At 36.6% G+C, this 16,863-nt stretch overlaps 1 protein-coding gene and 1 non-coding gene across 2 annotated transcripts; one reads left to right on the top strand and one right to left on the bottom strand.

The window, feature by feature from the left end:
• The first annotated feature begins 1,599 nt into the window (after nucleotides 1-1,599).
• Nucleotides 1,600-12,864, top strand: LOC105932275 (cadherin-like protein 26). The gene is made up of 17 exons (XM_036139540.1): nucleotides 1,600-1,656; nucleotides 1,758-1,850; nucleotides 1,962-2,108; nucleotides 2,192-2,339; nucleotides 2,640-2,812; nucleotides 2,913-3,041; nucleotides 3,120-3,305; nucleotides 3,431-3,702; nucleotides 4,693-4,838; nucleotides 4,944-5,171; nucleotides 5,277-5,498; nucleotides 6,518-6,633; nucleotides 6,846-6,908; nucleotides 7,731-7,793; nucleotides 7,932-8,003; nucleotides 11,917-11,970; nucleotides 12,261-12,864. The coding sequence occupies exons 2-17, from the start codon at nucleotides 1,818-1,820 to the stop codon at nucleotides 12,480-12,482; spliced, it is 2,274 nt and encodes a 757-aa protein (XP_035995433.1). The 5' UTR covers nucleotides 1,600-1,656; nucleotides 1,758-1,817; the 3' UTR covers nucleotides 12,483-12,864.
• Nucleotides 12,865-16,493: 3,629 nt separating this feature from the next.
• On the bottom strand, nucleotides 16,494-16,566 carry trnam-cau. The gene has a single exon. It is a non-coding gene; the product is annotated as a tRNA-Met (tRNA).
• Nucleotides 16,567-16,863: the final 297 nt, after the last annotated feature.

Raw genomic sequence — 16,863 nt, forward strand, 5'->3', positions numbered from 1 at the left:
AACTGTGTTAAAGGTATACTATGCAACCGGGGTTGATTTTCCTGCGAGGCTCCCCCCAGAGGGCGAAAGTAAAAGTGCACTGTCGTAAAGATGCTCAGCTGTTCTGGTTCTCCATCAAGCCAGGTGCGGTTGTTTTGAGCTTAGCAGACAGGCGAACGCAACGAAAAGTGGAAAAAACGGCAGTACAAACAATGACTAACACAGTGAAGGTATGAACATCAAGCTTCCCGCAGCGCTATCTTGGCCGAAGCCTCGCCAGTTTTATTATTATTATATTATTATTATTATTATTATCATTTTTTTTTTTATGTTGGCGAGACGATACCGCCACCGCCTCGCCTCGCCGCGGCCGCCGCCCCCTCGCCGCGGTGGCGTCTCGCCAACATAAAAAAAAAAATAAAAAATAAAAAAAAATAATAATAATAATAAAACTCGATATGCTTGCATGTTTATTTGACGTTAACACGCGGTTCTTTGTTGTTGCTTTCGCGCGTGCATATAGTGAATGGCAGGGCAAAAACACATGGAGTTCTCGCCGTAAAGCGAGACTTCTGTGGATGCGAGCCGTAAGCTCTTGCAATTGCAAGTGCGGTATTTCCCCCACAGACCACCAGTGCGGCCGAGAAAACCTTTGTTCGACCTTAAATGACTCATATAATCATCCAAAACGGTATGGAACACATTAATTAACTGAAAAATTTTGCATAGTATGCCTTTAAGTCAGTTTTTTTACATTTCCCCTTCCATTAAATCTGCTTAATCTATAATTGTCAGTATATATGCAGAAAGGTATTCATAGCCATATTATTACTCCTTCACAAAACCTGACATGTGCTAAGATTTAAGAGCCAGTGCATATCCCCAGACATTTGTTTCAAGTCTTGATTCCAATCAAATAGCATATTATACCCTTTATTTTTTAAGCTAGAGATGGTGATCCTGTTCAGAATGTATTCAGAAAATGGAGGTTAATTAGATCTCAGTTACAGCTGCAGGCCTGAAAAAAAGTGTTTTAAATAAAAAAATAATATTTTAGTGTCAGAAAACACATCAGAAGATGCATTCAAGATTAAAATAAGCAGTTAATTAGATGAATTTGTAACACAACTGTTGTGTTTTCTTGTTGTTCTTCCATGTAACTACAAAGAAGCAACTCAGCTTTACATTTTCATTGTGATCAAAACAGCACCAGTCCCTAGTGTTTTATTTTTTATTATTAAATGCATTTATTTATTTATTTATTTTTCCCGGTTACTGGATTTCTTTTCTTTTTCTAAAAGTCTCTCTCTCTCTCTCTCTCTCTCTCTCTCTCTCTCTCTCTCTCTCTCTCTCTCTCTCTCTCTCCTTAACCCCAACATTATTTGTGAAAGTATCCTTGAACTGAGTGCACATGGTGATACACTCCATCTTGTTTGAAAAGAAGGTCAAGATGCGATATAAACAGTAACTTTCAACTCTCATTACTTACTTAAAGAAAAACTTTGTTGACTAAAATTTAACTAGTTGTCCTGTAAAATGATAATCTGAGTAAATGGCAAAAACGAATCTTGGTAACTAAGTAAAATCACTTTTCTGTCATCTCATTCTATGTAGGTTGCATTAGCTGCCCTGGGGGAGAGTGAAGGGAGCAGCAAGCACCATGATCGAGTGAAACGGGTAAAAATTTGGAGAGGAAAAACAATCCCCTCAACAATTTTCTCTAAACAAATTTTTGTTCTTTTGCAATTGTTTGCTTAATCCACATGTGGCTTTTTTAGGAGTCCTTGATACGTTCCAAAAGAAGATGGGTCTTGTCGACAGTAGAACTACAAGAGGAAATGAATGTGAAATACCCATACAACATTACTAGGGTAATCTTTTTTTTGCATGTATTGTGAATTTAATATTCTGTTGTTGTAATTCAATCAAGGTTATTAGTGTGAAAACCTGCTCCTAATAGCTTGATTATGTGTCTCTTTTAGCTGCACAATATGAAAATTGGTGATAAAGATCATCGGTTTTCGGTAAAGGTAAAAAATGAGGAAAACGGGCTGTTCAGCATTGATGAAACAACAGGAGATGTTTTTGTACATAGACGTCTTGATCGAGAGAAGAAATCCTTATACCATGTGAGCAACAATCTACCACTATTAATACCTGGCATGATATGCAGTCATTGAAAACTGTGTTACATGAGAACTTTAATCAACAGATCCAATTTAACGTCACGGATAAAGTGACCAACGAGGAAATTGACAAAGAACTATTTTTGGATGTAGCAATCCTAGACATAAATGACAACGCACCAAAGTTCAATAAACTTGTGAAGGAAGCCAATGTGAAGGAAAACATAAAATCGGGTAAGTTTAGAAAAATGCAATGTATCGAAAGTGTGCAGATTTTTTAAATAGTGAAACATTGATAGTGTACATCAATCAAAAGAAAAAAACACTCTGGTTGAAAATTTGAAGAAATCTTTGACTTAGATTTTAAAATTTAAAAAAACTTTTTGTTAATTTCCTGATTAACTTTAGTGAGGGTTGAAGATAATGATTGACTTACTTTCTAATGGTAAAATTTGGATTTGCACGTTATGTTTACTTAGATTTAAACTTTGAATTTTGTTTTTGTGAAGATAATTTGAGGATTTCTTCTTCCAGGAGAGTACCTGCCAATATCAACGGAGATCACAGATGAAGATCAGGAAGACACAATAAACTCAGCAGTTGAGGTCACCGTGGCTGAACAAACACCAGCTGAACCAAAGATTGCAATAACAAATGTTATTGGCAATACATACCAACTCACATTTGAAGGATGTTTTGACTATGATGTAGGACAGTTTTCATTTGGAGTATTGTACCTTTTTTCAGAATTCACAAACCATGCAGTGTTTCTGTAAAGCTAAAATATATATTGTCCTTGTTTTTCAGAAAGCAAAACAGTATTCAGTTGTTATTTTAGCATCTGACAAGGGAAAGCCAGCCCTTTCCAGTTCTACTACTATCACACTCAATGTTATTGACACAAACAGCCATCAACCAAAGTTTAAGAACACACAGGCAAGAATTATATAGTAATTTTAATTTAGTTCTTAAAATTATAAATTCTGCTAAATTCATAATTTCTTTACTTTTCAGTACCAAGTTGAGGCTATGGAAATGACCCTCTCTAAGGAGATTTTAAGAGTTGCTGTAGATGACATGGATACTCCCGGCACTCCCGGTTGGAAAGCTGAGTACTACTTTATAAGCGGCAATGAAGATGAAATCTACAATATTACCACTGACCCCATAACAAACGAGGGAATTATTGGTATTGCCAAGGTAACTTTTTCTCCACACCTTGCAGAAAATGTTCATTCATCGTAAATTAAACCATAGCTCTACCAAATAATTAACCATAAGTATCATAAACAGCAACTAAGCATCTAAATCTGTGTCTTTTTCAGGCAAAGAATTTTGACATAACCAGTTTGGTAAAACTGCAAATTGGAGTTAAGAATCCTGAAACCATGTCATTCTGTAAAGATGGAAAATTAATTACAGATTCAAGCCAGCTTCCTCCCCCCGATTCTGTTAAGATCACAGTGAGAATGAATGACACTAACGACCCCCCAGAGTTTGAAAAATATACTGACACTGTACACCAGAAAGAGGAATCAGAGCCAGGAAAGTCACTGTATACTCCTATAGTCCATGATGTTGACTCTTCCAACATCAGGTATGGTCTCACAAAAATTGCATTACTGTTCAGATATTTTTTTCTATTAAGGGGGGGGGGGCTTATTTGTCTGTTTGACAGAAAACTTTCTCCTGAAGGACATCGATGATTGCAACTTTACCAGTTTATAACTGATTAGAACCCAATTGAAAAACATGCATTTTAAGATAAAATTACCAAACTTTTGCTAGATGTGGCAATCGATGTTCTTTGAAGGAGAGAAAAAAATGTATATATGTAAGGTATGTGATTTACGGTAATTCTATGGGGAGGGGGGGGGGGGGGGGGGGCTGGGAGGCTGGGTAGAAACACCTGCGCACTGCAATCTAACCAGATTGCAGTGCGCAGGTTTTTCTGGTTGATTACTTATTCATTTTTGTTTTATTTAAAGCACCACTAAATTACATTTTACGTTAATCTATCCTCTTCTAAATCCATGTGATGGTAATCCAAGTATTTATGACACAATTGAGGGGTCTGTCATCACCTCCCTACTGTCTTGGCTGAAAAACCACACTTGTAACTTTCTATGCACCGCGACCCAATGGCAGTCTCACTGCTCTGTTCGCATCTTGTTGTAAAATGAACAGCGATACTTAAATCCAGAGTAAGGTCATTTAGCAGTGTTAACAACCCCCCCCCTCAAAAAAAAGGGAATATAAAAGAGAGCTATAAAGACACCTGCTTGTGCAGACAGTGAGCCATCCGCATACACATACCCAGTCACGATGCTGTGAGTGGACTGGCCAAAACTATCCGTCTGCATACACACATTTCTCTTTCTTCAGCTGCTTTGAGAGTGTTAGTGTGCTGTAGGTGTTGGGAATGCTCCGCGGAGGGCGGCCTTTGTTTACAACAAGGATATTTTCAAAAGGTCCTGTAGGGGGAGTGCCACACAAAAATTACTTAGTGCTGCTTTAATGTTGCTTGGGCCGTTTTTCTTCTGATGACCAAAGTGACCTTATGTCTGATTTTCCTAATTCTGACCAGGTTTGAGCTAATAGAAGACCCTGCTAATTGGGTGACTGTTGATAAGAAAACTGGACAAATCACAACAATTGAGAAGATGGATAGAGAGTCACCATTTGTTGATGAAAAAAATATTTACAGAATTGTTGTTGCTGCAATTGATGATGGTATGATAAGGCATTTTTAAACATTTGAAACCAAACTAAAATGGCAAATTTGTTTCACTTAGTAAACTGAACTGGGCAAAAATGACCTTTGCTATGGTTTTCAAGGTGCACCTCCAGCCACAAGTACATTTACCCTCAAGGTTCACATCATGGACAAAAATGACAACACTCCCATGCTGGTCAACAAGAAAGTCTTATTGTGCAGAAACCTTGGTGATAAGGTCACAGTGCCTGTGAAGGATGCTGATGCAGATCCTTACAGTGGACCCTTTGTCTTCTCCATTGCAAACGATGACACTGAGTGGGATTACTGGGAATTAGAAAGTGCCTACGGTTGGTTCTCATCTTTGAACCCTTACAACTGAAACCACAAAATAAAAACATTACATTACAACTTAACATTGACTGCATAAATATTTCTCTTTATATCACTGAAAGGTGAAGAGGTCGTCCTTGTTATTCGGGAGAAGATTCCCTATGGTAACTACTCAGTTCCACTGGTAATTCAGGACAAGCAGAATCATGCTGCGAACGAGACTCTGAGAGTGGAGGTGTGTGACTGTGATGAAAGTGGTGTTTGCCATGAATATTACCCTCTTTCCATTGTCCTTGGTGGAGGAGCCATAGGACTAATTATTGCAGGACTGCTTGCATTTCTGTGTAAGTATAAGCTTACATTGAATCATCCAAATGTATTGTCAATACAGCCCAGGATGTCTTGTTCATGTCTGTCTTAATTAAACCCCGTCCCCAGTACTGGGGGCAGGGGCTCAGAGTGTTTATCCTGAATTTTTGCTGAAACTAACATGCTTATATCTAATTACTTTAGCAATTACAAGCTTCATTTAAACACAGAGATTTGTGGAATATACCAAAAAGTCAAATTATTTCATGCATCCATCCATTATCTATACTGGCGACATGTCCAGGTTGTATCGCGCCTCTCACCCATTGACAGCTGGAGATAGGCACCATCACCCCTCACAACCTCAAAAGGGATAAGCGTGTTAGAAAATGGATGGTTGGATTATCAAATTGTTTTGTAATTGCTGAAATGTTACGTTGCTCCCCCAGTATTGTGGGCTGATTAAAGGCCAGGGACTTAATAGGTGCATTTGCAAGGGTTTTATATACATATAGCTATATTCAATAAATTTGATAATATTGTAAAGTTGATTTTTATCAGTAACTCAGTTACACTATGGGAAACACAATTTATGGATTAACACAGATGGATGATGTTGTAAAGCCTTTATTTCTGTTCATTAAGATTTTTCCCCCACCTCCAGCTAATATAAACACAGCATTTAAGATTAGAATATTGCATCAGACCAATGAAAAAACTTTTTTCCCCATGCATAAACAGAGGCTTAACAAAACGTATGCTTAATACTGTTTTAGAGGGGTGTTCTTAAGGATACTTTAACACATTCTTGTCAGCTATGCTTGTATGGTGAAAAGCCTCTGTTCTCTCTATAGCTCTCTCTCGCTTCCTGGTCTGCTGAATTTAAGAACAAAATTTGATTTGTTTTTATTCACACATATATGTCTATTTAATTTTATTTTAAAACACTTTTTAAAACTTATGGGATATATAATTTAGAAAAAATCACCTTTAATGTTGCACTGAATATAGAAACTTTGTAACGCGTGGTTAAAGTATTTTAATATCTGCACAGTACTTCTGGCCATGTTTGAGTGCAATCGAAGTTGGGAGTTTATAGACGAGGATTCCGATGAAGGCACTCAGTCTCTGGACAAGTATAATGAAGAAGGTGGTTGTAGTGATTGCAAGGTAAGGCGTGAAGTGACTTTTCTAACTGCAGAGACTGTTTTGTCCTGTTTTAGGTTTGTCTTTGTTAAAAGTAGGTAGTCTTCCATAAGCAGTTAATGTTTGACCCTTTAGAATTAAAAACATTTGAAGATTGTCTGGCATTACATTTGAGATCATGTCTTACTTTGCAACATTCTCTCTAATCTTTGACAGTGCTTCTATTTCTTTGCCAGATTGAGCCCTTGATCCTAACACTAGGGGGTTTCACAGATGGCATGAAGATTCCCTACATACAGGTACTTGTCACCACCTTTGGGTGTTCATTACAACTTAAGCCTTAAATTCAGTCAAAGTGTTTGATTATTATTTGACTCAATGACAACTTAAGTTATATTAGTGTCTTGGGCTAAATCACTGGCAAATGTGTTAAAGACTTTGGTGTTTGGAAAGATGTTTCCAAAAACAGCTTGGTTTTCAAAGGATTAAGGTTTCCGCAAGTGCCGTAATACAACGAGAAAGGCAGATGCATCCTTTTTTAAATTATATTTAACTAGGAAGGCACTCTCTGGTCAGCTTTAAATGTAGTATAAATGTAATTAACCCTTTAAAGCTTCATAAAGGAAATAAATTGAAAAAGTAATCTGCCAGATGGCTCTTATAAAAGATCTTCACGAATATTAATATCGTCATAAATTCCATCAATAAATTATATGGTTAATTAAAATATATTCCTATATCTATTCCTGAAAAAAATATGTTTAATTATTTATTATCTGTAACATCTTGACATTTTAATAGGGATTCAATTGTCACCTGCTATCAGTAGTACTAAGGCAATTCGCCAGATGGACAATAGACCAGTTCATCATTGAACCCAGTTGTTTTTAATCTGTTAAAGGTTTGTTTAATATGATACATTTGGCGTTGTAAAGGTAACTGTAAATATAATGAATCAGTTAATTATATTTATTCTATTTGTCTGAAAATGTATGACTGATGACAATTACTAAGTGTAATTCAAGAATAATTTTATACATTATTTGCAATTGGACCCCATTACACACTTTTAGCTTTCAAAATGCATGTGCCTGCTTTATTTATTTGTTGTCTTCAACTAGAACATAAAGACACCCCCAGGACTTCTCTGTGGTGAAGAAACGCACGGCATAGTAACTTTCAGCGTAAGTAAACCATAGTTATGTTCATTATGTTATGGCTCATAAATAAGTAAATTTATTTCCTAACAACCATTGATCCATTGATAATTTCTGCTCTGCCTTTGGACAATAATTTAACTTTGTAAAAATATGTGTCCACAGATAAACTCATACATGAACACAATAGAGTCAATGCAGCAGAGAGCACCAAGAAGCTCTAAGAGGGCTTTCAGAGTGAGTGATTATGATTATCTCTTCTGATTTTTCTCAAAGACTGCGCGACATGTATGGTACTGTGAGTGAATGTTGAGAACACACTGCAAGCTTTAATCCACGAAGCTTGCTCAACAATTTATCTTTGAAAAATAATACAAACTGGAACTTTCTTGTTTTCTTTGTATGAAAACTATGTTCCAGACTGAACTCTGACATGTAGCATTGTCATTATTCATAAAAAAGAAAATAGTGGATGTTCATAAATGGCTCCTTAACCTGTTTTGCCTATTTTTACAATTTCTGATGATGATGGTTTTAAAGTGTAAGATTTGTAACTAATTTTAACTGCATTAGCAAATACATGAATAAAAAAAGCATTTCATATTTCAAATTTTACTCATAATGCTATTGAGAGAATTAGGATATAAAAAGATACAAAACAAAAACACAGCATAAAAAATAGAAATCTGCCAGTGTGGGTGCAGATTTACATATTTTTGATTTCACTAAGGAAATAGTAAGAAAAGTTAAAAGATGAAACTAAAGAGGGCTTTTCTTATTGCAGTGCTCAAAATGTACAAAAAGCTGGAGCAGCACAATAAGCAGACCTCTTTATTTACAGTGCTGTCCTAAAGTATTCACATCCCTTGAAATATTTCATAATAACTCAAACACTTTTTAATCTCAAAACAACAAACCTCAATGTATATTATTAGTATGTTTTGTAATAAAACAACAAGTCATATACACATATTAAAATGTAAATGATACATGATTTTTAAAACAAACACAAAAAAATACAAAAAAAGAATCAACTAAGTTTGGCTTGAACAATTTTCAACCCCGTTTTGTCTCTCATACACACACACACACACACACACACCTATAAATAAAATCACGTGCAACTAATTACCCTCAGAAGTCACTTAATTAATAAATAGACTGTTTGTTTGCAATTTAAACTTTGTATATATAGAGCTGTTCTATGAAAGCCTCGTTCACATTAGTGAATTAGTAGCATCTTTAAGACTGACAAACACACTTGACAGGTAAAAGACTGAAAATATTGCACTTTTCTGGTCATTCTGACAATTCGGATTACTCTACACTGGAGCCACATTCACCCTGTTACACTGGCATAAAGGTAACTTTGAATGAATTGCATATTAACATTTTATAATGATCCAGCGAGGTACAAATAATTCAGGAGATACCTTTACTAGGGGGTGCACACAAGCACTTATTAAACAAACTAGAGAGGGCAAGGGGAGAGCAGGTCCAAAGAATAAACAGGCAGAACGACGATAAGAAATTGGAGACAAGACGAGAAGTTCTGGCCACTGTGGGGAGCATTCTGGGGCTAAGGGTCTTGCTCAGGGACCCAAGGTGGCAGTCGAACCAGAAACCTAGCAGCCTCCTCAGAACATTCTTTTGAGGGCACAGGATTAGTTTCAGTTAAGAACAAGAAAGACGCTTGATAAATTACAATATGACAAACTGAGCTTTATTTTCATACAATTATTTTACCTTACGATAATTGCTTTCCTTTAGTGTGCCACTGTGAGTTTCCATTTGCCTGTCAATATAACCTAAAATAAATTGTGTTTCAAAACAACCAGAATCAGGCACGTACAAAGCATATATTTACTGTGTAAACAAGGATGTGGTCCATGGAAATATATCGGGCAACCCTACAAAAATTCTGTCTTTCTGGTAACTTTGCTTTCTATTTTTCTTTAGTGATCAATAACCACATCAGGGCAGTTTACCACAAATTGTCAGCTTCTCCCTGGCTTCAGCATAACCTGAGTTATTATGCAGCCACATTAGCATCCAATAGCGGTACAACTAAACAGAAGTAATGCTTTTAATGCAACTTAAACAACTTGTGCAAATGTAACTGGGTATGTTTACATCGATTATAAGGCAATTGAGTATATTTGAATAATAATTTACTTGTGTATTGATTATATTGAGATATGTTGTTTTGCAACCCTAGTTTTTTAGCAGAAATATCCTTCATTGGTGACCTGCTGATGTCACTTTATCACAACTTGGTGGATCAGCGCTTCATTCTTTTCTGAAGCAGTTTTTAATAATAGTATTTTCTGCTTGTGGAAGCCATCAGCTCACTTAACAAGAAACAAATGATGAATAAAGTAAGAAGTAAGTATGAGTTTAGAGGATTTTGGATCTGTGGCCAGGAAACCTCTGCATCTGCTCAGACTTTCCCATTGAGAGCCTATTGAAATTTAGCTCTTTTTACTGTATTTCTCAGTATGTTTATTTCTGAGTTCAGTATGGCCTGCTGTAGAAAAAAAAACAGACAAAAAGGTTCCAGCAGCAATGAAGCAGTAAAGTTTGCGGGAACCAAATTTCTGTTAGGCCACAACTGTACAATAAAGTTCTACAGTTGTACAAATTTTCCACATGTCCACAACGGTGGACATTATTTAAAGTTAGATTGGTTTGGTCATCAGTCTTACTTTCAAATGGACATTCGGGCTCTGAGAACAAGACCATCCCTTCAGATTTAACCTGTAAAATATTTGTGTAAAGAGAGTTTGTTGGTTAATTAGTTCACTGGACAAGGAAGCAAAAAATGTGGTTTAAAACACACATGATGTTTTGTTTTTGTTTTTTTTTTTGTTTTGTTTTTGTTTTTTGTTTTTTTTGGTTTTTTTTACAAGCATTGGGGAAAAAGTTAAAAATGGTACCCACACACAAAGCCGAGCATGGGGCAAGAGAGAGAACTCTCCTGCTTGCTGAAAAGAAAAAGAGAAATCAGAAAACAGATGGATTAATAATATTTATAAAAGGATCCCGAAAAGGAACGAAAGGTGCAAAGATGTTGGAAATACTGGCAGAGAAACTTGTCACCACACTGCAGGTGTAGTGGTATAAAACAAACAGGTAGAAAATCTTAATCCATCTGTTGGGTTATAATGAACCGACCCATCTTGTTGGGTCAAATTAACTACTGATGGGTTGGTGCTATAATAGCCCAGCGGTTGAGTTGGAAATTATCCAAACTGGGTTATTTTTAACCCAACTGTTCACGCCTAACATCAACCAAAAAAAATGTCCTTAGTCTGATGGGAATCACTTCACCTCTGATCTTTACAAGCCCCTGGATTGACTGATGAAGCGTTATTAAAAGCTGGACCAATTCCAAATGGTTGTCAGCCTGAGCCATTTGGCAACAAAGAACCAACATCTACCTTTAGGCAGGAAAGGTTTAAAGAATGATTTTTACCCAATGTACACTGTGTGCTGCAGTCCAACCAGTAGGCTCAAGTCTCTGTTTGGATCCTGTCACTTCTTCGCACTGGCCCCCTGCCATGTCTTTCTTGCACAGCCGCACCTCTGCCTTCACTTTACAGGGAGAAGTCACAATCAATCTCAGCCCTGTGTCACCAACCCTTAGCTGAGACTCCATCATTGTCACGGACACGTTGTGCTGCATTCTTCTCAGAGCATCTATTAAAAAAGAATTGGCAAAGCAGAAATTGCGACGTCAAGTTCCATGATCTGATTTATCACAAACTGAGATGGGTGAGGCAGGTCAATGTAGGAAGAGGAAAAGGTGGAATGATCTGAGGATAACATGCCTTGAAAGACAAACTCACCCCAAAATTAGGTTTTTATTTGAATTAAATTGGTGAAACCGTGTTTAACATTTCTTATCATGAAGAAAGTATACTATGTTATATTGGTCTATAATCTAACATCTTTAATTGATGACTCTATTGTAACAAAATGGGGAAAGGTTCAAGGTGTATGAATACTCATGCAAGCAGATAATAAATATAGAATATATTAAATTATATAAAATTAAATGTGTAAAATGCAAACTCAACAGATATCTCTGTACAAATGAATGCGTGTTTATGTTTTTGTCACGGCTGATGTGCAAACTTTCTTTTGGTAGGACAACTCAACCATCAACCGTATGAGAGAAGAGCAACACTTCATAAATACTCAGGTAAGAGAAGACCACTTGTATGTTATCCAATATCTTATAAGGCATTTTAGTGATGGACAGGGATAATAAAGTCAACTGGTTACAGAGGTACAAACTGAGTTAAATTATACAGTGGTGTGTGTGATAAAATGTTAGGATGAAATATTTTTCTGTCTTTAATCACAATAAGAACAATTAGGATCTCTCATAGAGCCATAGATCACTTAGCTAAGTGCCAACAATATAATAGTTTAAATTGAGTCTTAGATGAATGTTAATGTGACCTTTTCTTTCTGGTTTACATCCCATAGTTTGCAACAATGAAAAAAGGAGTTGACATAGATACCTCATATCCTATTGACTATTCCCTAACTTATGCTGAGGAGGGGACAGCAGACAGCTGTCATCTGTCAATGGAGCAGCTGCCAAACGACGACCAGGAGGTGGATTTTCAATTTCTGGACAATCTGGAGCCACAATTCAAGACCTTGGGAAATATTTGTATGGAGTCAATTCAAACAAAGACGTCTTGAGCTGTAAAAGAATGCTGGAAGGAAACTTGCGTGGCATATAAGTCACTCATACCTTCTTCAAAGGGTACAAATACAAATGGACTTTCTGAGAAGTGTATCAACAGAATAGCTGCATTTTGTACATTATGTACATCACATACACATCACACATCTTTAAATCCATGAAACAGGGCTTGTGTGGTAGCAGCTGCAGTTTGCTTGCTGCTATATGCGTCAGGTTATGCTCCATCAATTACAAAAAGCTGCATTTTGCCAGAAATGTGATATTTACTTGTTTCTTACTTCGGTAAAGTTATTTATGTTTAAAAGCAATTTTTAGTTGTGGTGTTTTGGATGTCATTTGTAACACTAAACAGAAGTCAACTTGTGGAAACTGGGATTTGTACAATAGTAACCTTTTGTAGAGGGTTCTTTATGTGCATCAACACAAAGACTGGGGAGAGTCAATAATACTCAGTCATTAAGTTGTAAACTTGTTCACGCAATGATGAGGCACATGTGGGTGGGGAATGAATGTTGAAAATTTCACAAATTTTTTAGTATTTCTTGTTTTGTTGTATTACCTTTTTATAAACCTTGCTTTAACTATTTTTTAAAGAAAACATATGAATGTAGTGTTATGAAAGGAATTTACATTTACCATTACTAAAAAAGCAAAAGAAAGTAAAAGTGTTAAGCTTATGAGCCAGTTTTCATGTGATCTAAAAGAGCTTTTTAAATTGGTCGTTCTATGTTGGTACCTCGTTAAGTTTGTTGGTGGTATCCATGGGTTATGGGTCTTTTTATCTGGTGAGGCTGAATCACATCTGAAAAATGCATAACAGCATTTTCTATTTGCACTGGGAAGTCCGGTTTTCAAAGTTCATGTCCGGGAATGGGACCCTGTCCCCAACTTACCCAAAGGTTTGAATTGCAACTTAAAAAAGGGTTCATGGTACTCTGTCTAAAGCAGCTTTATTTTGCCATATTGGGTTGAAATTTGACTCTAGCCAGTCACTCAGTGCTGTTTTAATAGATGCCATGAATGCTTTGCCTATATAGAGTCCTTTGTATTTTCTACTTTTGATGTTTCTCTCAGACTTTGAAAATTGACAATGTAGTTTTTAATTCTGGGTCTTATTTTTTTCTAAATAAAGTAAAATAAAAAAGTCTTATTCTTAAGTTCAAAAGAATGTTATTTCTGTTCAATTTCCTAAACAGAAGACATGGTATGATTTAGTCCTAATGGATGAAGCAGACGGCAGATCTGGGAGAAAAGTACTGAACAAGAAGCAGTTTTTTTCAACAGATTTTTATTTATCTTTTTTTCAAATCATTTACCTTACATTTAAAATCATCTGCTTCTTACTCCTCCATTGTCTGCTCTAAAGACAATGTTGCCAGTAGAGTGACAAAACGTGGATGTAATACCTCCAGAAAAACAGGACAAAAGCATATTTATGAATGCCAAGAGTAGCTTTTTTTTCTTTTCTTTTTTAGAAACAACACGTTTAACATCAGGTAAGTCAGAGTTCTCCTCAGCTAGACAAAAAAAAATTAATGACTTCTTTACGTAAAAAGCCTCTGGGAGTGTATGAAACTCTATATTATGCTTTCCTCTTGTAACGCAGAGTATGACGAGCTCAGACTTGTCTGCCTGGAAATTAAAAACAATCATGTTTATTATTTTCTGGTACAGTGCTTTGATCTGCCGCCTGATTGTTATCGTTCACATGCTCTTTCCACAGAACTTCCTGCTTCATCACTGCCGCCTCTCCGTCTCATCCACTGAATGGGGGAGGATACACTAACACTAAACAAATCCAGTCACTATCAGACAAACTGTTAAAAAGCTAGAAATGTAAATATAATTTATATCAGACGGGGTGCAGTCTAGTTTCTCCTCCTGCTCCAGTAAATAGAGATATCAGTTTATGAGCCGTTATTTCAGGTAATGCAATCGTTGGCAAGAAGATATTTTTTAAAAGTTTGATTTTTTCTGATGTACTGTACAGATGGAATCCATAATGAATGTTTGTGATCAAGAGAAAAGCAAACAAAAGTGGAAATACATGCATTTATCAAGTACCCAGGTGCCATGCGCAGGGAGTTATGACGTGTTGCTGAGAGTAATATGCAAATCTAAACCTGTTTTCTCACAAGACAGACACACGTAACGCAAGTGTCAGTTCAACAAACCAGTGCATATTGTGTTGCTTTTGATTGAGGTCATTATCTGACGCTGCAGTACTTTGACATATTTACTACTTTCTCTAGCTTAATTCTATTAAAAGCACTATTCATACATCTCTGATAATATGTTTGCAAATCCACTTGGTGCTCTCTTTCCAAAAGTACTGGATATGCACTCTTGGTTTCCCTCCAAACCAGTTTGCTGTTTGGTAAACTTGGCAGTCTCTCTTTGCCTTTCTCAGTTTTCCCTTGCAGGGTGTTGTGTAGTTACACATGCTATCTTTTTCTTGAGAATTGATTTGTCAAAGGCCGTGGTTTGTGGGTTTCAAAGCTGGTTTAGGAGTGAGATATGTCAGGCTTGTGTGAGCTTTTCTTGTTTTACTAGGCACAGTGATACAAGAAATATCCTAAGTTACGGTAATGATAGGACTGACTATAAACACTGGTATACAGCGACCAGTAAAACAACTGCAGTCACAAAAAAATAAAAGCTTGAGTTTCCTTGTGATCAGAAAACTCTGTCAGGCGCTATATACTTCCTCGCAATACTCTTATATGTGACAACAAAGTGCTGCAACGTAAGGATAACAACAGCTTTTTCTTTAGAATTATTACTAGAAGATAGTTTCATCCACATCGGCCCTTTTTTATACTAATCCATTTAACTTATCTGCAAAAAACATACACATGAAAGGATACAAGGTTTTCTGAAAACTTTAAAATCTGAAAAACATGTGCATTTCTATTCAGCTTCATTTACTCTGACTACCTAAAATAAAACTCAACCAGCTGCCCAAAAATGTCTATTTGGCAAATGGAGTGCATCTGATTTCAATGTAGGCTTAGCCCCTGCCCCAATGCTTACACTAAACCCTACACACTTCTATGAAGCGTGTAGGGTTTAGTGTGAGCATTAGGGTTTGAGTGCGCAGGTTCAAAATAGAAGGACTGGGACACTACGGGTTATGTCATCGACTTGCGCCTCTGTATCATAACTGTGGCACCAAAAATGACGGGACTTTCACTGTTTTTTCAGTCTTTACTGCTAAAAATGATTTAGATTGCAACGAGCAATCATTTTGTGGGAAATAAAGTGTAGGAACCAAAATTTGAGAGGATTAGGTATAGAAGAGCAGGTACTGCCACAAAGAGATTATTGGAATATAATGTTAAAATATATACCCAAAATGAATATATACAAACAGATTTAATTTATAAAGAGCTTCAGATTTTCAATTTGATACATGCATAAGAAAAGAAAGTAATATTAGAATACCTATCCAATATTACTCAGCTAATGTGAGTGCAAAGGCAGGTTGCCTTCAGCAATGATGTTACAAAAATTGGAAGTTTCTCAGAACTTTTGAAAAGCCAAGCTTGGAACTTGTCAGGAAGCATACAAGAGATCAACACCTAAACTAACTGAGTTACAGGAATTTTCAACAAGAACAGGTTCTGTTCTGCCTGTGAAAAAATACATAACATTCCCTGTTTGCAGTTTTAAATGAGTGAAATCAGGTGTTCCAGTCACTCTGTTGCCAAAGGTGCATAAAACGATTCACCTCAGCACGCAGACTGCTTCTACAGACATTTGTGAAAGAATAAATAAAAAAAATAACTTTATTGATCTCACAATGGAGAAATTCACTTCTGCATCTTAACCCATCCCCTTGGGGAGCAGTGGGCTGCCACTGTGCGGCGCCTGGGGAGCAATTGGAGGTTAAGGGTCTTGCTCAGGGACCCAGAATGGCAGCATGGGGGAATTGAACTCAGAGCCACTGGGACTGAAGCTCTGTGCTCTAACCACTAGGCCACCACTCCCCTTGAAATGCCCCTTAATGCCCCGTGTGAGGGTTAAACTCACGACCTTCAGATTATGAGACTGACACGCTGCCTGCTGCGCCAACGAGGCATAATGGGTTGCTGCTCGGTGAATCCTGGACATCGATGAAGCCATATGAAACAATGCTATCTTAGATTGTCCGCGGGAAATAAATAGAAACACTAAAAAAAAACTTTAAAACCTCCATGGTAGTAATATGGGAGTAGTATTTTTTGGGCAATAATTTTACAAAGTTGCATTTAACAAGATTAATAAACAGCAGTAAAAACTGCTTGCTTCCACAATTTATGCAAAAATAATTTAGATGAGTTTTTAAAAACATCCAAGAAGAAAACTCAATGTACGTCTTTAGGTTAGGTGTTTGCT

The sequence above is a fragment of the Fundulus heteroclitus genome, chromosome 1 (assembly GCF_011125445.2).
Source record: "Fundulus heteroclitus isolate FHET01 chromosome 1, MU-UCD_Fhet_4.1, whole genome shotgun sequence".
Taxonomy (NCBI): Eukaryota; Metazoa; Chordata; class Actinopteri; order Cyprinodontiformes; family Fundulidae; genus Fundulus; species Fundulus heteroclitus.

Bases quoted from the DNA above. Each gene is read 5' to 3' on its own strand.
- LOC105932275 (XM_036139540.1), top strand. From the start codon at position 1,818: ATGAATGTGAAATACCCATACAACATTACTAGG. The intron at 2,340-2,639 runs GTAAGTTTAGAA...TTCTTCTTCCAG, and splicing joins GAAGGAAAACATAAAATCGG to GAGAGTACCTGCCAATATCA. The intron at 8,004-11,916 runs GTGAGTGATTAT...TTCTTTTGGTAG, and splicing joins GCTCTAAGAGGGCTTTCAGA to GACAACTCAACCATCAACCG.